Genomic DNA, 26,582 nt, shown 5'->3' on the forward strand with positions numbered 1-26,582 from the left:
TTCTCTTCATTGTTTGTAATTGATTATCTTAATTGTTCCAGGACACCATTTGCTTTTCATGATGCCAATGTAAAATTTGACAAACAAATGACATGAAAGCTACTTATACCCTTCTCTCTCATCATTGCTGAATCTTCAAAGACCCCTTTTACAGTCAACATCTCTCCTTAGGAAACTTGTATTCAGTGACAAAGTTGGACAGTCCTCTTGAGCAGCCAGGTTCCCTGCTGTAGCCTCCTTAAGCGAGTGAGTATAACCAAGCTATCACTAGCATAAAACATGCTGTTGGCAATTTCACGACTATCATTCAGATGTCAAATCTGAGGAAAGTGCTCCAATCCTGACGTTAATCTCTGCACAGAGATGTTAGGCATGAAGGTTACTCTACGTCCTGTGTCCACAGGCTTTGTATCACATCTGGTTCGGATGTCTCTTCATCCTCAGTTCCCTGCAGTTGTGGCAGGTGGCTTTGAAGAGGCTGGGTGGCCGCTTTGGCACTGGTGTGCTCTCCTACTTTCTCTTCATCAGGACTCTTCTGCTCTTCAACGTCTTTCTCTTCCTCATCAACGGCCTGTTCCTGGTCCTCCCCCAGGCCATCCACCCGCCCCTTCACACCCCCAGCTCCCACAGAGTGACAGGCCTGGAGCTGTTCACCGGCACGGTAAGATGAGGTTTATGATTGATTGGTTGATTATGTGCATCCACAAGGTTTTGACCTTAATGTGATTCACTCTAAAGTTTAAACTCCACTGATCGTCCAGCGAAATGTCACCGATTGGTTAAGTTACAATTTCTGGCATGTACCAAAATCTCTGCTGTGTGCGGTGAAAGCACGACGTGGTTGTTGAGCCTCTACAGAGTACACCTAGTGGAGTGTAAACCAGCCTACGCCAATAAAACAACTGCTGCTGACATGTCTAGCTAAGTCACAATGCAATGCCCACCAATACAAATGTAAAGCACCTGCAAGAGCACTTCTATATCAAAACACTACATCAGTTTTGTCAGTCTGTTTCTGAAACCACATCACCTCTCTTCCTTCTCAGGGTTATCTCTCAAACTCTCTAATGTTTTATGGCTACTACACCAACTCCACCATCAACACCAGTTGTAGACCTGATGAAATCACCGCCGGGACTGGCTGCGGCACCACCAGTGACCCTCACATGATGGCCTACAACATTCCCTTAGCCTACTGCTTCACCATCGGCATAACATTCTTTATCACCGGCATCGTCCTCGTTTACAGGTTGAACAACCCTCTCAAACCTTTTGAAGTGCTGATATAGGATCAGATTATCATTTTTAAGCTGCGTTCTCACAGGCAGTCCAATTCTGATATTTTGCCCAATTATTGGCAAAAGATCTGATCTGATTGGTCAAAAGACCAATTACCAGCAAAATATCAGAATTGGGCTACCTGTGTAAATGCAACCATTGATCATAACGTGAATATGACCCTGATCTATTCATTTGGAATCTCTTTGTTAGCCTGGTCCAAGATCTGTTTGTGCTCTACAGCCAACTGCTATGGTCCGTGTTGGTGTGAAAATGCCCATAAGAGTTGGCAGGACAGATCTTTGACGTTTTTCTCCTTGTTGGTCTTTCTTTAGAATAATAAAATGTTTTCATTGTACTTGTCTTAGCATGTCCAAGTCCTTTGGGAGGAGTTTCCGTGTGTTCAAGTCTCAGGGAAACATGGCCATAAAGGTCTTCTGCTCCTGGGATTTCAAAGTCAGCAAGAAGATGTCTGTCAGGATGCAGTCGGAGAACATCACCACCCAGCTCAAGGTACGGGACAGGATCATGCTCATTAGAGCTCACAATGAAAAAAAAATAATACAATTCCAGCCCAAAAACTCAAATATGCATTTGTTATTGGACAAATCCAGGTAGTCCCTCCCTGTTTCAGTCTGTTTATTCCATTTTGTGCCTAATGAACACGACCCAGGGGTTTCCAACTCTAGTGCTGTAGAACTAACGTCAACAGGTGTTCAAGTTTTTGCACAAGTCCATCACTAATACACCTTATTCAGCCAAATGTGGTCCATGATTCACTGACCATTTGTTTTAGGTGTGATGAGCCATGATCATTTGTTTTAGGTGTGATGAGCCATGATTATTTGCTGATTGTTTGAATCAGGCATGTTAGTGATGGGCAGGAGCAAAATCCTGCGTAGACTATAACAAACAAAATAGAACAGATAGGATAGAGGCCTGATCAAGCTCATATTCTATGCTAAGTCAGAGGCTGAAGGCCACTCCCAGTCCGTCAGTCAGAGGCTGAAGGCCACTCCCAGTCCGTCAGTCAGAGGCTGAAGGCCAGTCCGTCAGTCAGAGGCTGAAGGCCAGTCCGTCAGTCAGAGGCTGAAGGACAGTCCGTCAGTCAGAGGCTGAAGGCCACTCCCAGTCCGTCAGTCAGAGGCTGAAGGCCACTCCCAGTCCGTCAGTCAGAGGCTGAAGGCCAGTCCGTCAGTCAGAGGCTGAAGGCCACTCCCAGTCCGTCAGTCAGAGGCTGAAGGCCAGTCCCAGTCAGTCAGAGGCTGAAGGCCACTCCCAGTCCGTCAGTCAGAGGCTGAAGGCCAGTCCAGTCAGTCAGAGGCTGAAGGCCACTCCCAGTCCGTCAGTCAGAGGCTGAAGGCCAGTCCGTCAGTCAGAGGCTGAAGGCCAGTCCGTCAGTCAGAGGCTGAAGGCCAGTCCGTCAGTCAGAGGCTGAAGGCCAGTCCGTCAGTCAGAGGCCGAAGGCCAGGCCGTCAGTCAGAGGCCGAAGGCCAGGCCGTCAGTCAGAGGCCGAAGGCCAGGCCGTCAGTCAGAGGCCGAAGGCCAGGCCGTCAGTCAGAGGCCGAAGGCCAGGCCGTCAGTCAGAGGCTGAAGGCCAGGCCGTCAGTCAGAGGCTGAAGGCCAGTCCGTCAGTCAGAGGCTGAAGGCCAGTCCGTCAGTCAGAGGCTGAAGGCCAGTCCGCCAGTCAGAGGCCGAAGGCCAGTCCGCCAGTCAGAGGCCGAAGGCCAGTCCGCCAGTCAGAGGCCGAAGGCCACTCCCAGTCCGCCAGTCAGAGGCCGAAGGCCACTCCCAGTCCGTCAGTCAGAGGCCGAAGGCCCGTCCGTCCGTCAGAGGCCGAAGGCCACTCCCAGTCCGTCCGTCAGAGGCCGAAGGCCCGCCCGTCCGTCAGAGGCCGAAGGCCCGTCCGCCCGCCCGAGGCTGAAGGCCCCGCCCAGTCGAGGCTGAAGGCCCGCCCGCCCGCCCGAGGCTGAAGGCCCGCCCGCCCGAGGCTGAAGGCCCGCCCGCCCGAGGCTGAAGGCCCGCCCGCGCCCGGAGGCTGAAGGCCCGCCCCCGCCCGCCCGGAGGCTGAAGGCCCGCCCGCCCGCCCCGAGGCTGAAGGCCCGCCCAGGGCTGAAGGCCCGCCCGCCCGCCCGAGGCTGAAGGCCCGCCCGAGGCTGAAGGCCCGCCCGCCCGCCCGAGGCTGAAGGCCCGCCCGCCCGCCCGAGGCTGAAGGCCCGCCCGCCCGAGGCTGAAGGCCCGTCCGCCCGCCCCGAGGCTGAAGGCCCGTCCCAGTCCGTCCGTCAAGAGGCTGAAGGCCCGCCCCAGTCCGTCCGTCAAGAGGCTGAAGGCCACTCCCAGTCCGTCCGTCAAGAGGCTGAAGGCCTACTCCCAGTCCGTCCGTCAAGAGGCTGAAGGCCACGTCCCAGTCCGTCCGTCAAGAGGCTGAAGGCCCGTCCGTCCGTCCGTCAGAGGCTAAGGCCCGTCCGTCAGAGGCCAAGGCCCGTCCGTCAGAGGCCTAAGGCCCGTCCGTCAGAGGCCTAAGGCCCGTCCGTCAGAGGCCTAAGGCCCGTCCGTCAGAGGCCGAAGGCCAGTCCGTCCGTCAGAGGCCGAAGGCCCGCCCGTCCGTCAGAGGCCGAAGGCCCGTCCGTCCAGTCAGAGGCCGAAGGCCCGCCCGTCAGTCAGAGGCCGAAGCCCGCCCGCCCGTCCGTCAGAGGCTGAAGGCCCGTCCGCCCGTCCGTCAAGAGGCCGAAGGCCCCTCCGCCCGTCCGTCAGAGGCCGAAGGCCGCCCGTCAGTCAGAGGCCGAAGGCCCGCCCGCCCGTCCGTCAGAGGCCGGGCCCGCCCGCCCGCCCGTCAGAGGCTGAAGGCCAGCCCGCCCCGTCCGTCAGAGGCCGAAGGCCCGCCCGCCCGTCCGTCAGAGGCTGAAGGCCCGTCCGCCCGTCCGTCAGAGGCCGAAGGCCCGTCCGCCCGCCCGAGGCCGAAGACCCGCCCCAGTCCGTCCGTCAAGAGGCTGAAGGCCCGCCCCAGTCCGTCCGTCAAGAGGCTGAAGGCCACTCCCAGTCCGTCCGACAAGAGGCCGAAGGCCACTCCCAGTCCTCCGTCCGACAAGAGGCCGAAGGCCACTCCCAGTCCGTCCGTCAAGAGGCCGAAGGCCACTCCCAGTCCGTCCGACAAGAGGCCGAAGGCCACTCCCAGTCCGTCCGTCAAGAGGCCGAAGGCCACTCCCAGTCCGTCCGTCAGAGGCCGAAGGCCCGTCCGTCAGAGGCCGAAGGCCCGTCCGTCAGAGGCCGAAGGCCCGTCCGTCAGAGGCCGAAGGGCCCGTCCGTCAGAGGCCGAAGGCCCGTCCGTCAGAGGCCGAAGGCCACTCCCAGTCCGTCCGTCAGAGGCCGAAGGCCCGCCCGCCCGTCCGTCAGAGGCCGGGCCGTCCGTCCGTCAGAGGCCGAAGGCCCGCCCGTCCGTCAGAGGCCGAAGGCCCGCCCGTCCGTCAGAGGCCGAAGGCCCGCCCGCCCGTCCGTCAGAGGCTGAAGGCCCGCCCGCCCGTCCGTCCAGAGGCCGAAGGCCCGCCCGTCCGTCCGTCAGAGGCTGAAGGCCCGCCCGTCCGTCCGTCAGAGGCTGAAGGCCCGCCCGTCCGTCCGTCAGAGGCTGAAGGCCGCCCGTCCGTCCGTCAGAGGCTGAAGGCCCGCCCGTCCGTCCGTCAGAGGCTGAAGGCCCGCCCGCCCGTCCGTCAGAGGCCGAAGGCCCGTCCGCCCGTCCGTCAGAGGCCGGAAGGCCCGCCCCGTCCGTCAGAGGCCGAAGGCCCGCCCGCCCGTCCGTCAGAGGCCGAAGGCCCGCCCGCCCGTCCGTCAGAGGCCGGGGCCCGTCCGTCAAGAGGCCGAAGGCCCGCCCGCCCGTCCGTCAAGAGGCCGAAGGCCCGCCCCCCCGTCCGTCAAGAGGCCGAAGGCCCGCCCCGCCGTCCGTCAAGAGGCCGAAGGCCCGTCCGCCCGCCCGTCCGTCAAGAGGCCGAAGGCCCGTCCGCCCGTCCGTCAAGAGGCCGAAGGCCCGCCCGCCCGTCCGTCAAGAGGCCGAAGGCCCGCCCGCCCGCCCGAGGCTGAAGGCCCGCCCGCCCGCCCGAGGCTGAAGGCCCGTCCGCCCGCCCGAGGCTGAAGACCCGCCCCAGTCCGTCCGTCAAGAGGCTGAAGGCCCGCCCCAGTCCGTCCGTCAAGAGGCTGAAGGCCACTCCCAGTCCGTCCATCAAGAGGCTGAAGGCCACTCCCAGTCCGTCCGACAAGAGGCTGAAGGCCACTCCCAGTCCGTCCGTCAAGAGGCTGAAGGCCACTCCCAGTCCGTCCGACAAGAGGCTGAAGGCCACTCCCAGTCCGTCCGTCAAGAGGCTGAAGGCCACTCCCAGTCCGTCCGTCAGAGGCCGAAGGCCCGCCCGTCAGAGGCCGAAGGCCCGTCCGTCAGAGGCCGGGGCCCGTCCGTCCGTCAGAGGCCGAAGGCCCGTCCGTCCGTCAGAGGCCGAAGGCCCGCCGTCCGTCAGAGGCGAAGGCCCGTCCGTCCGTCAGAGGCCGAAGGCCCGTCCGTCCGTCCGTCAGAGGCCGGGCCCGTCCGTCCGTCCGTCAGAGGCCGAAGGCCGCCCGTCCCGTCCGTCAGAGGCTGAAGGCCCGTCCGTCCGTCCGTCAGAGGCTGAAGGCCCGTCCGTCCGTCCGTCAGAGGCTGAAGGCCCGTCCGTCCGTCCGTCAGAGGCTGAAGGCCCGCCCGTCCGTCCGTCAGAGGCTGAAGGCCCGTCCGTCCGTCCGTCAGAGGCTGAAGGCCCGCCCGCCCGTCCGTCAGAGGCTGAAGGCCCGCCCGCCCGTCCGTCAGAGGCTGAAGGCCCGCCCGCCCGTCCGTCAGAGGCTGAAGGCCCGCCCGCCCGTCCGTCAGAGGCTGAAGGCCCGCCCGCCCGTCCGTCAGAGGCTGAAGGCCCGCCCCCCGCCCGTCAGAGGCGGGAGGCCGAAGGCCCGTCCGTCAGAGGCTGAAGGCCCGCCCGCCCGTCCGTCAGAGGCTGAAGGCCCGCCCGCCCGTCCGTCAGAGGCTGAAGGCCCGCCCGCCCGTCCGTCAGAGGCTGAAGGCCCGCCCGCCCGTCCGTCAGAGGCTGAAGGCCCGCCCGCCCGTCCGTCAGAGGCTGAAGGCCCGCCCGCCCGTCCGTCAGAGGCTGAAGGCCCGCCCGCCCGTCCGTCAGAGGCTGAAGGCCCGCCCGCCCGTCCGTCAGAGGCTGAAGGCCCGCCCGCCCGCCCGTCCGTCAGAGGCTGAAGGCCCGCCCGCCCGTCCGTCAGAGGCTGAAGGCCCGCCCGCCCGTCCGTCAGAGGCTGAAGGCCCGCCCGCCCGTCCGTCAGAGGCTGAAGGCCCGCCCGCCCGTCCGTCAGAGGCTGAAGGCCCGTCCGTCAGAGGCCGAAGGCCCGCCCCGCCCGTCCGTCAGAGGCCGAAGGCCCGCCCGCCCGTCCGTCAGAGGCCGAAGGCCCGCCCGCCCGTCCGTCAGAGGCCGAAGGCCCGCCCGCCCGTCCGTCAGAGGCCGAAGGCCCTCCGCCCGCCCGTCCGTCAGAGGCTGAAGGCCCGCCCCGCCCCGTCCGTCAGAGGCCGAAGGCCCGCCCGCCCGTCCGTCAGAGGCCGAAGGCCCGCCCGCCCGTCCGTCAGAGGCCGAAGGCCCGCCCGCCCGTCCGTCAGAGGCCGAAGGCCCGCCCGCCCGTCCGTCAGAGGCCGAAGGCCCGCCCGCCCGTCCGTCAGAGGCCGAAGGCCCGCCCGCCCGTCCGTCAGAGGCCGAAGGCCCGCCCGCCCGTCCGTCAGAGGCCGAAGGCCCGCCCGCCCGTCCGTCAGAGGCCGAAGGCCCGGCCCGTCCCGCCCGTCCGTCAGAGGCCGAAGGCCCGCCCGCCCGTCCGTCAGAGGCCGAAGGCCCGCCCCGGCCGTCCGTCAAGAGGCCGAAGGCCCGCCCGGCCGCCCGTCAAGAGGCCGAAGGCCCGCCCGCCCGTCCGTCAGAGGCCGAAGGCCCGCCCGCCGCCCGTCAAGAGGCCGAAGGCCCGCCCGGCCGTCCGTCAAGAGGCCGAAGGCCCGCCCGGCCGCCCGTCAGAGGCCGAAGGCCCGCCCGGCCGTCCGTCAAGAGGCCGAAGGCCCGCCCGGCCGTCCGTCAAGAGGCCGAAGGCCCGCCCGGCCGTCCGTCAAGAGGCCGAAGGCCCGCCCGGCCGTCCGTCAAGAGGCCGAAGGCCCGCCCGGCCGTCCGTCAAGAGGCCGAAGGCCCGCCCGGCCGTCCGTCAAGAGGCCGAAGGCCCGCCCGGCCGTCCGTCAAGAGGCCGAAGGCCCGCCCGCCGTCCGTCGTCAGAGGCGAAGGCCCGCCCGTCCGTCAGAGGCTGAAGGCCCGCCCGTCCGTCCGTCAGAGGCTGAAGGCACTCCCAGTCCGTCCGTCAGAGGCTAAAGGCCCGCCCGCCCGCCCGCCCGCCCGAGGCTGAAGGCCACTCCCAGTCCGTCCGTCAGAGGCTAAAGGCCCGCCCGCCCCGCCCGCCCGAGGCTGAAGGCCGAAGGCCCGTCCGTCAGAGGCCGAAGGCCCGTCCGTCAGAGGCCGAAGGCCCCGCCCGTCCGTCCGTCAGAGGCCGAAGGTCCCCGCCCGTCCGTCAGAGGCCGAAGGCCCGCCCGCCCGTCCGTCAGAGGCCGAAGGCCCGCCCGCCCGTCCGTCAGAGGCCGAAGGCCCGCCCGCCCGTCCGTCAGAGGCCGAAGGCCCGCCCGTCCGTCCGTCAGAGGCTGGCGCCCGCCCGCCAGTCCGTCCGTCAGAGGCTGAAGGCCCGCCCCCCGTCCGTCAGAGGCCTGAAGGCCCTCCCCGCCCGTCCGTCAGAGGCCGAAGGCCCGCCCGCCCGTCCGTCAGAGGCGAAGGCCCGCCCGCCCGTCCGTCCGTCAGAGGCCGAAGGCCCGCCCCGCCCGTCCGTCCGTCAGAGGCCGAAGGCCCGCCCGCCCGTCCGTCCGTCAGAGGCCGAAGGCCCGCCCGCCCGCCCGTCCGTCAGAGGCCGAAGGCCCGCCCGCCCGTCCGTCAGAGGCCGGGCCCGCCCGCCCGTCCGTCAGAGGCTGAAGGCCCGCCCCGTCCGTCAGAGGCCGAAGGCCCGCCCGCCCGCCCGAGGCCGAAGGCCCTCCCAGTCCGTCCGTCAAGAGGCCGAAGTCCACTCCCAGTCCGTCCGCTCAAGAGGCCGAAGTCACTCCCAGTCCGTCCGTCAAGAGGCCGAAGGCCACTCCCAGTCCGTCCGTCAAGAGGCTGAAGGCCACTCCCAGTCCGTCCGTCAAGAGGCTGAAGGCCACTCCCAGTCCGTCCGTCAAGAGGCTGAAGGCCCGCCCGCCCGTCCGTCAGAGGCTGAAGGCCACTCCCAGTCCGTCCGTCAAGTCAGAGGCTGAAGGCCCGTCCGTCCGTCCGTCAGAGGCTGAAGGCCCGTCCGTCAGAGGCTGAAGGCCCGTCCGTCAGAGGCTGACGGCCCGTCCGTCAGAGGCTGACGGCCCGTCCGTCAGAGGCTGAAGGCCCGTCCGTCAGAGGCTGACGGCCCGCCGTCAGAGGCTGACGGCCCGTCCGTCAGAGGCTGACGGCCCGCCCCGTCAGAGGCTGAAGGCCACTACCAGTCCGTCCGTCAGAGGCTGAAGGCCCGTCCGTCAGAGGCTGAAGGCCACTACCAGTCCGTCCGTCAGAGGCTGAAGGCCACTACCAGTCCGTCCGTCAGAGGCTGAAGGCCCGTCCGTCAGAGGCTGAAGGCCTCCCAGTCCGTCCGTCAGAGGCTGAAGGCCCAGTCCGTCGTCAGAGGCTGAAGGCCCCAGTCCGTCCGTCAGAGGCTGACGGCCCGTCCGTCAGAGGCTGAAGGCTACCAGTCCGTCCGTCAGAGGCTGAAGGCCCGTCCGTCAGAGGCTGAAGGCTACTACCAGTCCGTCCGTCAGAGGCTGAAGGCACTACCAGTCCGTCCGTCAGAGGCTGAAGGCCCGTCCGTCAGAGGCTGAAGGCCCTCCCAGTCCGTCCGTCAGAGGCTGAAGGCCACTCCCAGTCCGTCCGTCAGAGGCTGAAGGCCCTCCCAGTCCGTCCGTCAGAGGCTGAAGGCCACTCCCAGTCCGTCCGTCAGAGGCTGAAGGCCACTCCCAGTCCGTCCGTCAGAGGCTGAAGGCCACTCCCAGCCCGTCCGTCAGAGGCTGAAGGCCAGTCCGTCCGTCAGAGGCTGAAGGCCCGTCCGTCCGTCAGAGGCTGAAGGCCCTCCCAGCCCGTCCGTCAGAGGCTGAAGGCCCGCCCGCCGGCCCGTCCGTCAGAGGCTGAAGGAGTCCGCCCGTCCGTCAGAGGCTGAAGGCCCGTCCGTCAGAGGCTGAAGGCCCGTCCGTCAGAGGCTGAAGGCCCGTCCGTCAGAGGCTGAAGGCCCGTCCGTCAGAGGCTGAAGGCCCGTCCGTCAGAGGCTGAAGGCCCGTCCGTCAGAGGCTGAAGGCCCGCCCGTCAGTCAGAGGCTGAAGGCCCCGGCCCGTCCGTCAGAGGCTGAAGGCCCGTCCGTCCGTCAGAGGCTGAAGGCCCGTCCGTCAAGAGGCTGAAGGCCACTCCCGGTCCGTCCGTCAAGAGGCTGAAGACCACTCCCGGTCCGTCCGTCAAGAGGCTGAAGGCCACTCCCGGTCCGTCCGTCAAGAGGCTGAAGGCCACTCCCGGTCCGTCCGTCAAGAGGCTGAAGGCCACTCCGGTCCGTCCGTCAAGAGGCTGAAGGCCCGTCCGCCAGAGGCTGAAGGCCCGTCCGCCAGAGGCTGAAGGCCCGTCCGCCAGAGGCTGAAGGCCCGTCCGCCAGAGGCTGAAGGCCCGTCCGCCAGAGGCTGAAGGCCACTCCGTCAGAGGCTGAAGGCCACTCCCAGTCCGTCCGTCAGAGGCTGAAGGCCCGTCCGTCAGAGGCTGAAGGCCCGTCCGTCAGAGGCTGAAGGCCACTCCCAGTCCGTCCGTCAGAGGCTGAAGGCCACTCCCAGTCCGTCCGTCAGAGGCTGAAGGCCACTCCCAGTCCGTCCGTCAGAGGCTGAAGGCCACTCCCAGTCCGTCCGTCAGAGGCTGAAGGCCACTCCCAGTCCGTCCGTCAGAGGCTGAAGGCCACTCCCAGTCCGTCCGTCAGAGGCTGAAGGCCACTCCCAGTCCGTCCGTCAGAGGCTGAAGGCCACTCCGTCAGAGGCTGAAGGCCCTCCGTCAGAGGCTGAAGGCCCCTCCGTCAGAGGCTGAAGGCCCTCCGTCAGAGGCTGAAGGCCCCTCCGTCAGAGGCTGAAGGCCCCTCCGTCAGAGGCTGAAGGCCCCTCCGTCAGAGGCTGAAGGCCCCTCCGTCCAGAGGCTGAAGGCCCCTCCGTCAGAGGCTGAAGGCCCCTCCGTCAGAGGCTGAAGGCCCCTCCGTCAGAGGCTGAAGGCCCCTCCGTCAGAGGCTGAAGGCCCGTCCGTCAGAGGCTGAAGGCCCGTCCGTCAGAGGCTGAAGGCCCCTCCGTCAGAGGCTGAAGGCCCCTCCGTCAGAGGCTGAAGGCCCCTCCGCCAGAGGCTGAAGGCCCCTCCGTCAGAGGCTGAAGGCCCCTCCGTCAGAGGCTGAAGGCCCCTCAGTCCGTCCGTCCCTCAGTCAGAGGCTGAAGGCCTGTCAGTCCGTCCGTCCGTCAGTCAGAGGCTGAAGGCCCGCCAGTCCGTCCGTCCGTCAGAGGCTGAAGGCCACTCCCAGTCAGAGGCTGAAGGCCACTCCGTCAGAGGCTGAAGGCCACTCCCAGTCAGAGGCTGAAGGCCACTCCCAGTCAGAGGCTGAAGGCCACTCCCAGTCAGAGGCTGAAGGCCACTCCCAGTCAGAGGCTGAAGGCCCGTCCGTCAGAGGCTGAAGGCCCGTCCGTCAGAGGCTGAAGGCCCGTCCGTCAGAGGCTGAAGGCCCCTCCGTCAGAGGCTGAAGGCCCCTCCGTCAGAGGCTGAAGGCCCCTCCGTCAGAGGCTGAAGGCCCCTCCGTCAGAGGCTGAAGGCCCCTCCGTCAGAGGCTGAAGGCCCCTCCGTCAGAGGCTGAAGGCCCCTCCGTCAGAGGCTGAAGGCCCGTCAGTCCGTCCGTCAGTCAGAGGCTGAAGGCCCGTCAGTCCGTCCGTCAGTCCGTCCGTCCGTCAGAGGCTGAAGGCCACTCCCAGTCAGAGGCTGAAGGCCACTCCCAGTCAGAGGCTGAAGGCCACTCCCAGTCAGAGGCTGAAGGCCACTCCCAGTCAGAGGCTGAAGGCCACTCCCAGTCAGAGGCTGAAGGCCACTCCCAGTCAGAGGCTGAAGGCCACTCCCAGTCAGCCAGCCAGTCAGAGGCTGAAGGCCACTGTCAGCCAGCCAGAGGCTGAAGGCCACTGTCAGCCAGCCAGTCAGAGGCTGAAGGCCACTCCCAGTCTGTCAATTTGCTTCGGATAGATCTGCATATCTACAGTATCTGAAGGACAACTGTTCTGGCTGGTATTGAAACACACACAGGATGTGGGTCTAGGTGTTTGTGGTGTAGCATGCCTATAGAAAGCTACATTCTTGCCCAGTGTCAACAGAAAATGAACAAGAATATGCAACCATTTTAAGATGTACAAATAAGACTAAGTTAGCTACAAGGAACTACATTATGATGCAGATTAAAATACTGACTGGGGAAGTTATTTTTCAGTGTTCTAGTTTCACTGACTCTACATTCACAAACACTGTTTGGCTACTGATGAAAATGAGCTGTATTTTTGGTTATTGTGTACTGTCCTTGTTGAATAAATAAATAAACTGTCTCTTCGTTCTTTCCAGGAGCTGTTGTCAGAGGTGAAAGGCGGAGAGGAGGAGAAGGGCAGGCTGTCTGGGATGGCGGTGCACCTGCTAGCATGGAGCATTTCTCTGGGGAGCACCTTCTTCTGTGCACTCGGCATCCACTGCTTTGCCAAGTACATGCACCTGGTTAGTGTGTGTGTGTGTGGGGGTGGTGTATCACACCATAGAACGCTATGCAAATCCAACCCCAGCTAAACTGTTGCACCTTTTTCATACTGCTGAGCCAAGCATGAGCTGTACTGCACTGGCCTGGTTAGGCATCCTCTATAGCTGCTGGAACTGTGCTGGAGAGGACAATGTGGAGAGGACAATGTGGAAAGAAAATGGGCTATACGGACCAGTACGGTTCAGGTTTGCACAATAGGGGTATTACTGCCAGAGTTTCTTGTGGCTGCTCTCTCAAAGGTAGATAGATGAGCCTTTACCAAGGAAGGAGAGAGAGCTTACTCTGTCACTAACCCACTGCTGCTGGCACACCAGCCCATTAGCTACCTTCCCATTTTCTAGCATACCACATAGAATACACTGTACATAACTTCCTTTTTAAGTAGAAAATTAGTGGGTGGATATTGGCAATACATAACTTCCTTCTAAGTAAGTTAGTGGGTGGATATTGGCAATACATAACTTCCTTCTAAGTAAGTTAGTGGGTGGATATTGGAAGAGGACTATTGCCACAGTTTTTGGGGATAAGGTTTTTCAGAGTTTCTCTGAGAATCAGACAGGAACGTTTTTTGTTTGTTGCAGAATTCTACTTTGGTGAGTCAACAGAGGAAATCACATTGTGACATCAGAAAGCAGCTTAAGACATGTTGTTGCCTGCAAAACAAGATGGGGAGATGTCTCGGGGCCTACTCGAAGGGAATGCAACATTCTCAATGTTGGAGTAGGTCAGAAGCCTGGTCCCAGATCTGTGGTGTATAGCCCACTCCTATGGACTTTGTCATGCCAAATAACACAAACAGATCTGGGAGGACCAGACTATAGTCAGCGATGTAGAGCCTTGCTTGTTCTTACCTTAATGTCTGTCTGCACTGCAGTGTTTCTATAGCCAGGTCACAGATCTGTTTGTTCTGTATAGCCAACTCCTATGGTTGTACATTTGACAATGACCATAGGACTGGGAGTGGCCTTTGAGAAGACTGATCTGCATCCACTGCCCACCCAACTAATATTCATAGCAACAAAGAACTGGACATTGTGCCCAACGGATAACGCCTCCAGCACCCCTGGTCTCTACTGTAGGCCTATGCAATACTCCTGGTCTCTACTGTAGGCCTATGCACCCTGGTCTCTACTAGGCCTGGTCTCTACTGTAGGCCTATGCAATACTCCTGGTCTCTACTGTAGGCCTATGCAACACTACTATAGGCCTATGCAACACTCCTGGTCTCTACTGTAGGCCTATACCCCTGGTCTCACTGTAGGCCACTCCTGGTCTCTACTGTAGGCCTATGCAGCACTCCTGGTCTCTACTGTAGGCCTATGCAATACTCCTGGTCTCTACTGTAGGCCTATGCAACACCACTGTAGGCCTATGCAACACTCCTGGTCTCTACTGTAGGCCTATGCAACACCCCTGGTCTCTACTGTAGGCCTATGCAACACCCCTGGTCTCTACTGTAGGCTTTGCAACACCCCTGGTCTCTACTGTAGGCCTATGCAACACTACTGTAGGCCTATGCAACACTACTGTAGGCCTATGCAACACTCCTGGTCTCTACTGTAGGCCTATGCAATACTCCTGGTCTCTACTGTAGGCCTATGCAACACCCCTGGTCTCTACTGTAGGCTTTGCAACACCCCTGGTCTCTACTGTAGGCCTATGCAACACCCCTGGTCTCTACTGTAGGCTTTGCAACACCCCTGGTCTCTACTGTAGGCCTTTGCAACACTCCTGCTATTTTGTTACACTCTCTCTTCTTGACAACACAGTCCTTTGTTTAATGTTTTTCCTTCACTGTGACCAGAGGAGACATGAGGATGCAGAGGGGGAGGTCAGTGTGGTGCATGAGGCTCGTCTGCTGGCTTTGCCTGGGGTTGTGTCCTGTGGGGAACCTCCTCCTCCCTGGTCTCTTCAACCTCGTGTCTTGGATGGAGAATTTCAACTCGCCCATTTACGTCTCTATGTTTCCATATTCAGGTAAATACGACCAGAACTGCGTTCAGAGATGTTCAGTGTTTGACACATATTAGTACATTAGCATTGTGGTAAGTTCCAGAGTTCCAACATTTTTCCCAGAAATCCTGGTTGAAGGATTCTGGATTTCCTGCTTATTCCCTCCTGATTCTGGGAATCTTCCAACTGGGATTCCTGGAAAAACAGCTAATTTTGGTGAAAATGACAACCCTGGTTGTCCAACAAATTAAGTTGGTGAATTATCTTACCAAAGCTAATGTCACAATCCAATATGAATGGAAATATGTAAATTACATGTTGCTTAGCCTATATTTCATTTTGGATTGTGACATTAACAGCTCCCAGTGGCAGAGCGGTCTAAGGCACGGCATCTCAGTGCTTGAGGCGTCACTACAGACACCCTGGTTCGATTCCAGGCTGTATCACAACCGGGTATGATTGGGAGTCCCATAGGGCGGCGCACAATTGGCCCAGCATCGTCCGGGTTTGGCGGTGTAGGCCGTCATTGAAAATAAGAATTTGTTCTTAACTGACTTACCTAGTTAAATAAAGGTTACATTTTAAAACAATTTTGGGGTTGAAGCATACTGATAGCTCTATACAACCGGTAGTGTGGAATGTGGACAAATCTTGACATTAGACTACAGAAAAACTACTGACGAGTGTAATTTCCCTTTTTAATTCAAAGCATGCATCTTTCCCCAGTAATCAAGTAGCACAGGGAACATTTTGTTGGCTCCTACGTGGACAGAAAGACAATCCAACAAGTGTGCCTGCACATGGTGCACAGCGGAAACCAATGGGAGGTATTCTGAATGTCTTGTGAAGTTTCGTCTTGAGTTAAGTGGGGGGTTATTTCGGTGGTCAAGTTAACTCGCCTGTTTGTTTGTTTTTTACCTTTATTTAACTATTTATTTAAAATAATTCTTATTTTCAATTACCGGCCTAGAACAGTGGGTTAACTACCTGTTCAGGGGCAGAACGACAGATTTGTACCTTGTCAGCTCTGGGATTTGAACTTGCAACCTTCTGGTTACTAGTCCAACGCTCTAACCACTATGCTACCCTGCCGCCCTCTGTACATGAGCCCATAACACAATCACAAGATGTTTCACTCAGACACTACCATTGAGTCTTGTTTACTTTTCACCATATTAAAAAAAAAGAGAATTTGGAAAGGAGTAGAGGGTGCTCAACCAACGTGAGTCAAGGTGCAACCTAAAAATGAGTAAACACCATTGGCTCACCACTCAAAATTCTTAGTTTTATTAGGCAAGTTTAAAATATTGACATTTCGGCCTTTAAAATAATCACAAAGGGACTGAACAATTTTCATATAGGGCATGGGGAAGACAATTAGGGAGGACCCGCTTCAGCTTATGGTGCTAATAAGAGACCGTGGTGGACCATACAGGGTGATACTCAAGGTGTGGGTTACTATGGTCAATAGTGATGAAATACAGAAGTGGAAGACGTAAAAATCTATTGGAAAACTGGGAAAGTTTTTTTTTTCAACCACAGTAGGTGAAATTGATCAAATACATGTTGGGTATTGGCAAAACTAGGGATAGCAACAAAGAAACCATCAACAGCTTAGGCAAAGAGGTCTAACAACTTGTTTGGACAACAGTTAGTGAGCTAGTATGCTCCCTCCATGTGTAAACAAGAAGTACAAATGGGAGGGTGTTGTCAATGGACCAACAAAGGGATGGAGCCCTTCACAAAAGTATACTATACTACAGATACCATAACTTCAGAGTAAACATTTTTAGATGCTCCTATCAAAGTGTTTAACAGAGGCCCAATAGGAGGGTGTGTGTGTGTAATAAAGCTCTCCATCCAATGGCCACAGTAGTACAGCAGGGTCATGTTCATTTGGCATCAAACGGAAGGATATGAACTGAAACAGAGGGACTACTTGGTCTTGTCCAATAAGAAATGCTCATATTTGCTGTACGTTGCAAAACGTTTATAAAACGCGTGCCCTAACAAACTCACCAAATGTTCCTTCCTCTAACAATATCTGGAGCCATGTATCAAGCTTCTCAAAGTAGAAGTGTTGATCTAGGTTCAGCTCCTCCCTGTAAATATAATCTTATTATTTGTGATCTGAAAGGCTAAACCAGTGGATGGATATTGTCAGTTGTTGCTGTAGTAACAAACCCCCTCACAGTGCGACCCCAAACTGTTCACACCTCTCTTGTTGGCAGAGAGAAAATGTTGCTGTTTGTAAAGCCAATTTCCTGCAATTCTACATGTCTAATGTGTGTTCATATGATACCTGAGTGACTCAACAAAATCAATGGGGGGCCCTGGGCACGTAATCCAGCCACGATAACTGCAAGATTTAGATAGGTAAATTAGGCTAACCAGTTATCTAGCTGACATGTAGCTGGTTAGCCTAACTTACCTACAGTGCATTCGGAAAGTATTCAGACCCCTTGACTTTTTACACATTTGTTATGTTACAGCCTTATTCTAAAATTGATTCAATTGTTTTTCCCTCCTCAATCTACACACAATACCCCATAATGACATCACAATACCCCATAATGACAAAGCAAAAACAAGTTTCTAGAATTTGTTTGAAATGTATAAAAAATGTAAACATAAATATCAGATTTCCAGAAGTATTCAGACCCTTTACTCAGTACTTTGTTGAAGCAGCTTTGGCAGTAATTACAGCCTCGAGTCTTCTTGGGTATGACATTACAAGCTTGGCACACCTGTATTTGTGGCGTTTATACCATTCTTCTCTGCAGATCCTCTCAAGCTCTGTCAGGTTGGATGGGGAGCGTTTCTGCACAGTTATTTTCAGGTCTCTCCAGAGATGTTCGATCAGGTTCAAGATGTCCTGAATCCACTCCTGCATTGTCTTGGCTGTGTGCTTAGGTTTGTTGTCCTGTTGGAAAGTGAACCTTCACCCCAGTCTGAAGTCCTGAGCGGTCTGGAAGAGGTTTTCATCAAGGATCTCTCTGTTCTTTGCACCGTTCATCTTTCCCTTGATCCTGACTAGTTCCTGCCGCTGAAAAACATCCCCATAGCATGATGCTGCCACCACCATACTTCACCGTGGGGATGGTGCCTGGTTTCCTCCCGACGTGAAACTTCTCATTCAGGCCAAAGAGTTCACTCTTGGTTTCATCAGACCAGAGAATGTTGTTTCTCATGGTCTGAGAGCCTTTGGCAACTCAAGCGGACTGTCATGTGCCTTTTTACAGAGGAATGGCCTCCGTCTGGCCTCTCTACCATAAAGGCCGGATTGGTGGAGTGCTGGAGCGATGGTTGTCCTTCTGGAAGGTTTTCCCATCTCCACAGAAGAACTCCAAACTTCTTCCTTTTAAGAATGAGGGAAGCCACTGTGTTCTTGCGGACCTTCAATGCTGCAGACATTTTTTGGTACCCTTCCCCAGATCTGTTCATCAACACAATCCTGTCTCACGGCTCTACAGATAATTCTTATAACCTCATGGCTTGGTTTTTGCTCTGACATGCACTGCCAACTGTGGGACCTTATAGAGACTCTTTAACACAGGTGGACTCCAATCAAGTTTTAGAAACATCTCAAGGATGATCAATGGAAACAGGAAGCACCTGAGCTCAATTTCGAATTCAAATTATTTATGTAAAAACTTGTTTTCACTTTGTCATTATGGGGTATTGTGTGTAAATTGACGAGATTTATTTATTTAATCCATTTTTAGAATAAAGCCGTAACAAAATGTGTAAAAAGTCAAGGGGTCTGAATACTTTCTGAATGCACTGTGTCTAGCTTACATGGGCTAGTAGTTTAACAACTGAACATTTGTCAGTTGTAAATAGCTGTAGGTCAGTCAGTGAATGACATAAGAAGAAAACTGTCCATGCACTTAGACATTTCCAAATTGCACCTTGTGCATTCTATTATAACTCAACAGCAGCAAGTTGAAAGCCTGACTAAGTTCCCCCCAAAAAAGTTCACGACCTGCTGTGTGTATTGACCCCGTTCTGGGTCCGGACCACGGTCCTCCATTTCAGTATGGCTGGGCTAAACTGACCTTAAATCAGCACTCTTACTCTGAGACACTTGATACTGTACATCCTGTTTTTATACAGGAACCTACTGCTGAAGGTGAGCATTCTTGGTGTACTGTGCTACCATTGGCTGGGGAAAATTGCAGCTGAACCAGAGCAACATGGTCTGCAGGTAAGACACCTGATACTTGTCACCATGCTGTCTGTCATAAAACAAGATGTCACCTTCAAATTAAGGTCCCCTTTCATTGAAACATTAGTAGCTAAGAATTTATGGCCCAAAGTAGTAGTAGTAGTAGGGGACAGTTCTATATTTACTGGGGAGGCTGGTCCAACTCAAGGTGTCATACAAAACATGTACCTCCCTCCTCAGCTTAACTATTTACACATGACCCCCCCCTTTTCACTGTAAAATAAATTGCACACCCTCCCCCCTCATAGAATTAACTCAAAATAATGTTTACGACTACAAATAACAACTGTAGCAACACTGTGTTTATAAACATGGATATCAACTTTGCCACTTCAGCATGCTTTTGTGGCACGATTGATGCTGTGCAGGTTGAGGGTTGGCCGACCACTACAGAGGAGCTCACTCTCCCTGCCTGTTTCATTACTCTACAATCAGAGCCAGATGCAGACAATGATCAGCTGGGGGGAAATCAGATATACATTTTAATGCCATATGTATAACTATGTCAAATATGTGACACATTTTCCACCAACAGGTTTCTGTCCCAATGCACCACACAACCAATAAACAAAACATACCAATTCCATGCACCTCAATATCATGATTTGCGTTTTCAGCACCACAACAAATAGACTGACAACTGGAAATACATCCCTCCCTACCTTGTAGGCCTAACCAGTATTGAAGGCTTGTGTTGACAATCTCTGACTGTTATTAAACTGTCATTTTGGTGTTTTGTAACAGCTGTCTCTTTCCATTTGTCAAATGGCCACTGCACTGTTTGGATTGATAGATATTTTTTTTTATTTGTAACAAGTCCTCAACTGGCAGCTTCATTGAATAGTACCCGCAAAACACCAGTCTCAACGTCAACAGTGAAGAGGCGACTCTGGGATGCTGGCCTTCTAGGCAGAGTTCCTCTGTCCAGTGTCTGTTCTTTTGCCCATCTTAATATTTTCTTTTTATTGGCCAGTCTGAGATGGCTTTTTCTTTGCAACACTGCCTAGAATGCCAGCATCCCGGAGTTGTCTCTTCACTGTTGATGTTGAGACGGGTGTTTTGCTGGTACTATTTAATGAAACTGCCAGTTGAGGACTTGTGAGGTATCTGTTTCTCAAACTAGGCACTCTAATGTACTTGTCCTCTTGCTCAGTTGTGCACCGGGGCCTCCCACTCTTTCTATTCTGGTTAGTGCCAGTTTGCACTGTTCTGTGAAGGGAGTAGTACACAGCGTTGTACGAGATCTCCAGTTTCTTGGCAATATCTCACATGGAATAGCCGTCATTTCTCAGAACAAGAATAGACTGATTAGTTTCAGAAGAAAGTTCTTTGTTTCTGGCCATTTTGAGCCTGTAATCGAACCCACAAATGCTGATGTTCCAAATACTCAACTAGTCTAAAGAAGGCCCGTTTTATTGCTTCTTTAATCAGGACAACAGTTTTCAGCTGTGCTAACATAATTGCAAAAGGGTTTCTAATGATCAATTAGCCTTTTAAAATGATAAACTTGGATTAGCTAACGCGGCATGCCATTGGAACACAGGAGTGATAGCTGCTGATAATGGGCCTCCGTACGCCTATTGTCACGGCCGTCTTCCTGGAAGGAATAAGTGGACCAAAGTGCAGCGTGGTGAGTGTACATTACTTTATTTCTAATGTCGCCAACAAAATAAACAATACAAAACGATCGTGAAGCTTAAGAGGGCTATAGTGCCACTAACAAAGTCAACTACCCACACTAAAAGGAGGGAAAAAGGCTACCTAAGTATGATACTCAATCAGACACAACGTTAGACAGCTGTCCCTGATTGAGAACCATACCCGGCCAACACATAGAAACACAAATCATAGAAATAAAGGACATAGAATGCCCACCCAAATCACACCCTGACCAGACCAAAAGAGACATAAAAAGGCTCTCTAAGGTCAGGGCGTGACCTTACCTCCCCTCCAAAGGTGCGGACTCCGGCCGCAAAACCTGAACCTATAGGGGAGGGTCTGGGTGGGCATCTATTTGCGGTGGCGGCTCTGGTGCGGGACGTAGACCCCGCTCCACCTCTGGCTCACCCCGCTTTGGTGGCGCCTCTGGTGTGAGGACCCTCTCTGCGGGCCCCGGACTGGGGACCCTCTCTGCGGGCCCCGGACTGGGGACCCTCTCTGCGGGCCCCGGACTGGGGACCCTCGTTGCGGGCCCCGGACTGGGCACCCTCGTTGCGGGCCCGGACTGGAGGCCGTCGCTGGGGGCTCCGTGCCATGGAGGCCGTCGCTGGGGGCTCCGTGCCATGGAGGCCGTCGCTGGGGGCTCCGTGCCATGCCCTGTGCCCAATACAAAAATATATTTAAAAAACACACTACCCCGCCCTGTGCCTAATACAAAAATATGTTTAAAATAAACACACTACCCTCCTCTGTGCCCAATAAATTTTAAAAAATGCATAACCCTCCCCAAAGCACTTTTTTATTTTTGTTGGAAAACCCTCCCTTATTTTGGACCCCCAGGCCTTGCAAGTGGAGCAATTTTGCTCTCCCACAAAATGAGTTCCCATATTTGGGATAGTATAGACTCTTTTCAGATGTCAATTAGTCTGTTAATGAGTTCCCACCACAGTTGTTGTAATGTATATTTTGACTTTGGTATCTTGGTCTGTCTCTACAGTGCTGGGAGAGCTTTGTTGGTCAGGAGCTGTATCGTTTCCTGCTCGTGGATTTCATATTCACGGTTCTCTACACAGTCTTCGGAGAATTTATATGGAAGTAAGAAGTGTTTTATGGTAATAATTCCTGTAAGGTGTACTGACACTCCCTCTGTAACCCCATGTTGTGGAGATTTGTATGTGTTAACCTACAATACCAGTCAAAAGTTTGGATACGCCTACTACTTTGGACACGTTTTCTTTATTTTGACTATTAGAAAACATTGTAGAATGAGAGTGAAGACATCAAAACAATGCAATAACACATATGGAATCATGTAGTAACCCAAAAAATGTTAAACAAATCTAAATATATTTTAGATTCTTCAAAGTAGCCACCCTTTGCCTTGATGACAGCTTTGCACACTCTTGGCATTCTATATGTCGTCATCTGGAATGCATTTCAATTAAAAAGTTAATTTCTGTAATTTATTTTCTTAGTGTGTTTGAGCCAATCAGTTGTGTTGTGACAAGGTAGGGGACGTATACAGAAGACAGCCCTATTTGGTAAAATACCAAGTCCATATTATTGCAAAAACAGCTCAAATAAGCAAAGAGAAACGACAGTCCATCATTACTTTTAAGACATTAAGGTCAGTCAATCCGGAACATTTCAAGAACTTTGAAAGTTTCTTCAAGTGCAGTCGCAAAACAATCAAGCGCTATGATGAAACTGGCTCTCATGAGGACCGCCACAGGAATGGAAGACCCAGAGTTACCTCTGCTGCAGAGAATAAGTTCATTAGAGTTACCAGCCTCAGAAATTGCAGCCCAAATAAACTTAAACAGCATTGCTACCACAGCATTCTGCAGCGATATACTATCCCATCTGGTTTACGCTTAGTGGGACAATGACCCAACACACCACTAGGCTGTGTAAGGGCTATTTGGCCAAGGAGGAGAGTGATGGAGTGCTGCATCAGATGATCTGGACTCCACAATCACCCAACCTCAACCCAATTGAGATGGTTTGGGATGAGTTGGACCGTGGAGTGAAGGAAAAGCAGCCAACAAGTGCTCAGCATATGTGGGAACACCTTCAGGATTGTTGGAAAAGCATTCCAGGTGAAGCTGGTTGAGAGAATACCAAGAGTGTGCAAAGCTGTCAAGAAAAAGAGTGGCTGCTTTGAAGAATCTGAAACACTTTTTGATTACTATATGATTCCATATGTGTTATTTCATAGTTATGGCTTCACTATTATTATGCAATGTAGAAAATTAGTAAAAATAAAGAACCTTGAATGAGTAAGTTTAGAATGAGTGTGTCTAAACTTTTGACTGGTACTGTGTATTCTACTATTTTCATATTCGCTCTACTTGCTCTTTGGAGATTCTATCTGGAAATATTTGAGTGACTAACCAGCTGAGCATATTTTGAAGATGTTTGTGTAGATAATTCATGTGCAATGTAACTGGTTTTCTATTTTCACTGTGCTTGACATGCTCTCTGGGTAATTTGTGAGGAAGTCGGTAGTGAAGTTGTGAGTGCCAGAACTGCTTGAGCATTTGTTTGTTTCACTGTGAGATGTACTGACACTACTATTTTAATGTTGACTGTGTTCTACAGTCTTTTGAAGGATGGTTCAAGAGTCCATTACCTTCATTAGCCAGACAGCTAAACAGTAACCAATACAGGTTTTGTAATATTTATATGTGATTGTATTTCTGTTCTTGTCATATTAGCAGTCATTCTGTATAGTATGTTCAAGTTGTAACTTCCAAAGTGTATTTGTGAATAAGTATACCTTTTTTAAATAAAGTTGTACGTGGCAGACCTGCTGAACATGTTGTTTAGAATTCCTGTAAAATGTACTGATACTCCACTCTGTTTCCCCCATAGGCGGTTTTCTCAAGGAGTGCTGAGGAGGAGGAGGAAGCCAGTGTTTGATATCGCCCGTAACGTACTCGAGCTCATCTATGGGCAAACCCTCACCTGGTAAAATGCCTGTTCGTCTCACCTCGTATCTCTGTGACATAATTGTTTTGTCATGAGTGCAGGTCGTCAGCCCTCGTCTCATCTCTGTGACATAATTGTTTTGTCATGCTTCGTTAGATGCTGCAGGTGCCGTCAGCCCTGGGTCGTCTCACCTCGTATCTCTGTGACATAATTGTTTTGTCATGCTTCGTTAGATGCTGCAGGTGCCGTCAGCCCTGGGTCGTCTCACCTCGTATCTCTGTGACATAATTGTTTTGTCATGCTTCGTTAGATGCTGCAGGTGCCGTCAGCCCTGGGTCGTCTCACCTCGTATCTCTGTGACATAATTGTTTTGTCATGCTTCGTTAGATGCTGCAGGTGCCATAATTGTTTGTCAGCCCTGGGTCGTCTCACCTCGTATCTCTGTGACATAATTGTTTTGTCATGCTTCGTTAGATGCTGCAGGTGCCGTCAGCCCTGGGTCGTCTCACCTCGTATCTCTGTGACATTGTTTTGTCATGCTTCGTTAGATGCTGCAGGTGCCGTCAGCCCTGGGTCGTCTCTCTTTCTTTTGATGATAATGTCATTGAGGTTTCTGTGGTATTTATGTCTCCTTCTCTGTCATCTTTTCCCACAGGCTAGGCTTGCTCTTCACTCCTTTACTGCCAGCTGTGCAGATCCTCAAGCTGTTGTTGTTGTTCCATATGAAAAAGGTAGGTAGGTCCCAGCTCAGAGCTCAACCAGTGTGACTATTTCAGTGACAGTGGTACACTCCTTAAAAGAGGTCAAACTATCATGTCCAAACTCTGCACTTGTCATAACCAGAGGCCCAAAAAGTGTTGACAAACGATTAGGTAAGTAAAGGTCCCGTCCAGAAACTTAAGGTCCCCAACTTAATTCTCACCCGCTCATGCTCTGTTCGCCTGCCTTCTCTGACCTTGTTCACTTTGACCCGAGGCACTTCCTTCAATTGAAAATGAATAGGATCCGCCATTTTGTTGCCAGCTATCGCACTCAGTGGAAACCCCAGCGGTGTTAGACTCATTAGTCTTTCTTCTTTTGTTGCTGTTTGCCCTCCTCAGAGCAGTCTACTGGTGAACTCTCTTGTTGCTTTTCTCCCTCCTCAGAGCAGTCTACTGGTGAACTCTCTTGTTGCTTTTCTCCCTCCTCGGAGCGGTCTACTGGTGAACTCTCTTGTTGCTTTTCTCCCTCCTCAGAGCAGTCTACTGGTGAACTCTCTTGTTGCTTTTCTCCCTCCTCAGAGCAGTCTACTGGTGAACTCTCTTGTTGCTTTTCTCCCTCCTCAGAGCAGTCTACTGGTGAACTCTCTTGTTGCTTTTCTCCTCCTCAGAGCAGTCTACTGGTGAACTCTCTTGTTGCTTTTCTCCCTCCTCAGAGCAGTCTACTGGTGAACTCTCTTGTTGCTTTTCTCCCTCCTCAGAGCAGTCTACTGGTGAACTCTCTGGTGAACTCTCTTGTTGCTTTTCTCCCTCCTCAGAGCGGTCTACTGGTGAACTCTCCCTTCAGAGCAGTTGCTTTTCTCCCTCCTCAGAGCAGTCTACTGGTGAACTCTCTTGTTGCTTTTCTCCCTCCTCAGAGCAGTCTACTGGTGAACTCTCTTGTTGCTTTTCTCCCTCCTCAGAGCAGTCTACTGGTGAACTCTCTTGTTGCTTTTCTCCCTCCTCAGAGCAGTCTACTGGTGAACTCTCTTGTTGCTTTTCTCCCTCCTCAGAGCAGTCTACTGGTGAACTCTCTTGTTGCTTTTCTCCTCCTCAGAGCAGTCTACTGGTGAACTCTCTTGTTGCTTTTCTCCCTCCTCAGAGCAGCCTACTGGTGAACTCTCTTGTTGCTTTTCTCCCTCCTCAGAGCAGCCTACTGGTGAACTGCCAGGCATCCAGGAAGCTGTGGAGAGCCAGTCAGATGAGCACCCTCTTCATCTCTCTGCTGTGTTTCCCCTCTTTCCTCGGGGCCATCGTGTCTGTGACCTACACCATATTGACGTGAGCCTGTCCAACACACACATGAGCGGTGACTGACACACACACACACACACACAAATATATCAACCTATACCAATGTAGGCGCAAGTATGCATGCATACAGTACATGCACCTTTTCACTTTTGAGTCTATGTTGCTATGTAACATCCCTTGAAAAGTACGCATCTCTGGAATTATGCTGGGAAGGACAACATGAACAGAAAATATATTTCAGCCAGAACAGTACACTTCAGGTTGACACTGCAGTATGAAAAGGATGTTGTGGTCCAAATGTTTCTTCCACTCTTCCCTTCGCCTCCCCCCATAGGATTAAGCCCTCCTCTGGCTGTGGTCCTTTCAGGAACCTCCCCTTCATGTTCCACTCAGCCAAACAGTGGGCCCAGGAGCTGAAGAGTACCAACCACAAGCTGGCCTGGCTCAACTGGGTACACCGCTGCTTGGTGGAGAACCCCCTCTTCCTGTTCCTGTTGGCAGGTGTCTTTCTGTGAGTCAGCATCCAACAAGGATATTCTTTGGACTGCTCTGGATATTTCTTTTTGTGTGCCGTTTGGCTGACACTATTATGCTATTAAGCCACTAACAGTACAGTGTATGTTTTAAGTATGTTATGTTCACCTACCTGGCAGTTCATTTTTCCTCTCTTTTTTTCAGAATGGTCATTTACATTCACACCCAAGTTTTAGACGGCCAAAGGAAAACAATCAGTCTGCTACAGGAGCAAATAGAAAATGTGTGTGTGTGTGTGTATATGTATAGACAAAACACTTCTGTTTCATTTAATATTCTTACTAAGATCGATCTGTGTGTTGATGGTTACTCATCTGTTATTTTTCATCACCAGGAGGGGAAGGACAAGAAGTTCTTAATTACTAGTCTGCAGGCCATCCATGAGAAGAGGCAGTATCCACTGTCCCCTTCCTCCAGGCCTCAGCCACAGGGCAGTGAGGTGAGTGACCCTGACTGCGCCGTGTTCATTAGCGTACGCAACAGGAAAATGTTCAGCAACAGAAAGGAAGTCCAGGTAGGCCCTCCCTGTTTGTGTGCTTTCTTCTGTTTGGTACCTAATGAACATGACCCTGTTGTATGACCTCCAAGAGCTGCTGCTGTGATTAGTCTGTACCAAAACCATGGTGTTGTCTTCTGACAGATCTGTCTTGTCCTGCAAACACAGATTCAGGTTGATGTGTTAGTCGAAACAGATTCAGGTCATTTCTGTCAAATATTACATTGGTTTCCTTATGTCATTTCAGGTTTAATATGTTTTAGTGGAAGATTAAATTATTCCAGAGTATTCATTGGATGCTGCATGTTAAATTTTGGACTCCCATCACATCAAGGATATTTGGCTGCTATCAACCAGTCAAAGTGAACTCAAAGTGGAGTGATGTGTGTGTGTGTGTGGTGAAGGACATTGAGACATTTCTTGTAGAATGTAACTATGACTGATATGTGTTCAAGACTATCGGAATGTAAAGTAACTGAGGTTGATATCTATTCAAGACTATCAGAATGTGAAGTAACTGAGACTGATATGTATTCTAGACCATCAAAATGTGAAGTAACTGAGACTGATATGTATTCAAGACCATCCGAGG

At 53.7% G+C, this 26,582-nt stretch overlaps 1 protein-coding gene across 1 annotated transcript; it reads left to right on the forward strand.

The window, feature by feature from the left end:
* Positions 1–61: 61 nt before the first annotated feature.
* Positions 62–26,582, forward strand: LOC121845012 (transmembrane channel-like protein 6). Its single transcript, XM_042315677.1, is given in 19 exon segments — positions 62–69; positions 195–246; positions 404–661; positions 1,047–1,249; positions 1,647–1,791; positions 12,012–12,158; positions 12,780–12,791; positions 14,003–14,080; positions 14,082–14,145; positions 14,148–14,175; positions 18,268–18,358; positions 21,036–21,133; positions 22,913–23,008; positions 23,625–23,700; positions 24,854–24,987; positions 25,295–25,471; positions 25,639–25,717; positions 25,829–25,933; positions 26,238–26,582. Coding segments are annotated over 19 exon segments (1,857 nt in total). The 3' UTR covers positions 26,244–26,582.

Source organism: Oncorhynchus tshawytscha, unplaced genomic scaffold (assembly GCF_018296145.1).
Source record: "Oncorhynchus tshawytscha isolate Ot180627B unplaced genomic scaffold, Otsh_v2.0 Un_contig_6164_pilon_pilon, whole genome shotgun sequence".
NCBI classification, from domain to species: Eukaryota; Metazoa; Chordata; class Actinopteri; order Salmoniformes; family Salmonidae; genus Oncorhynchus; species Oncorhynchus tshawytscha.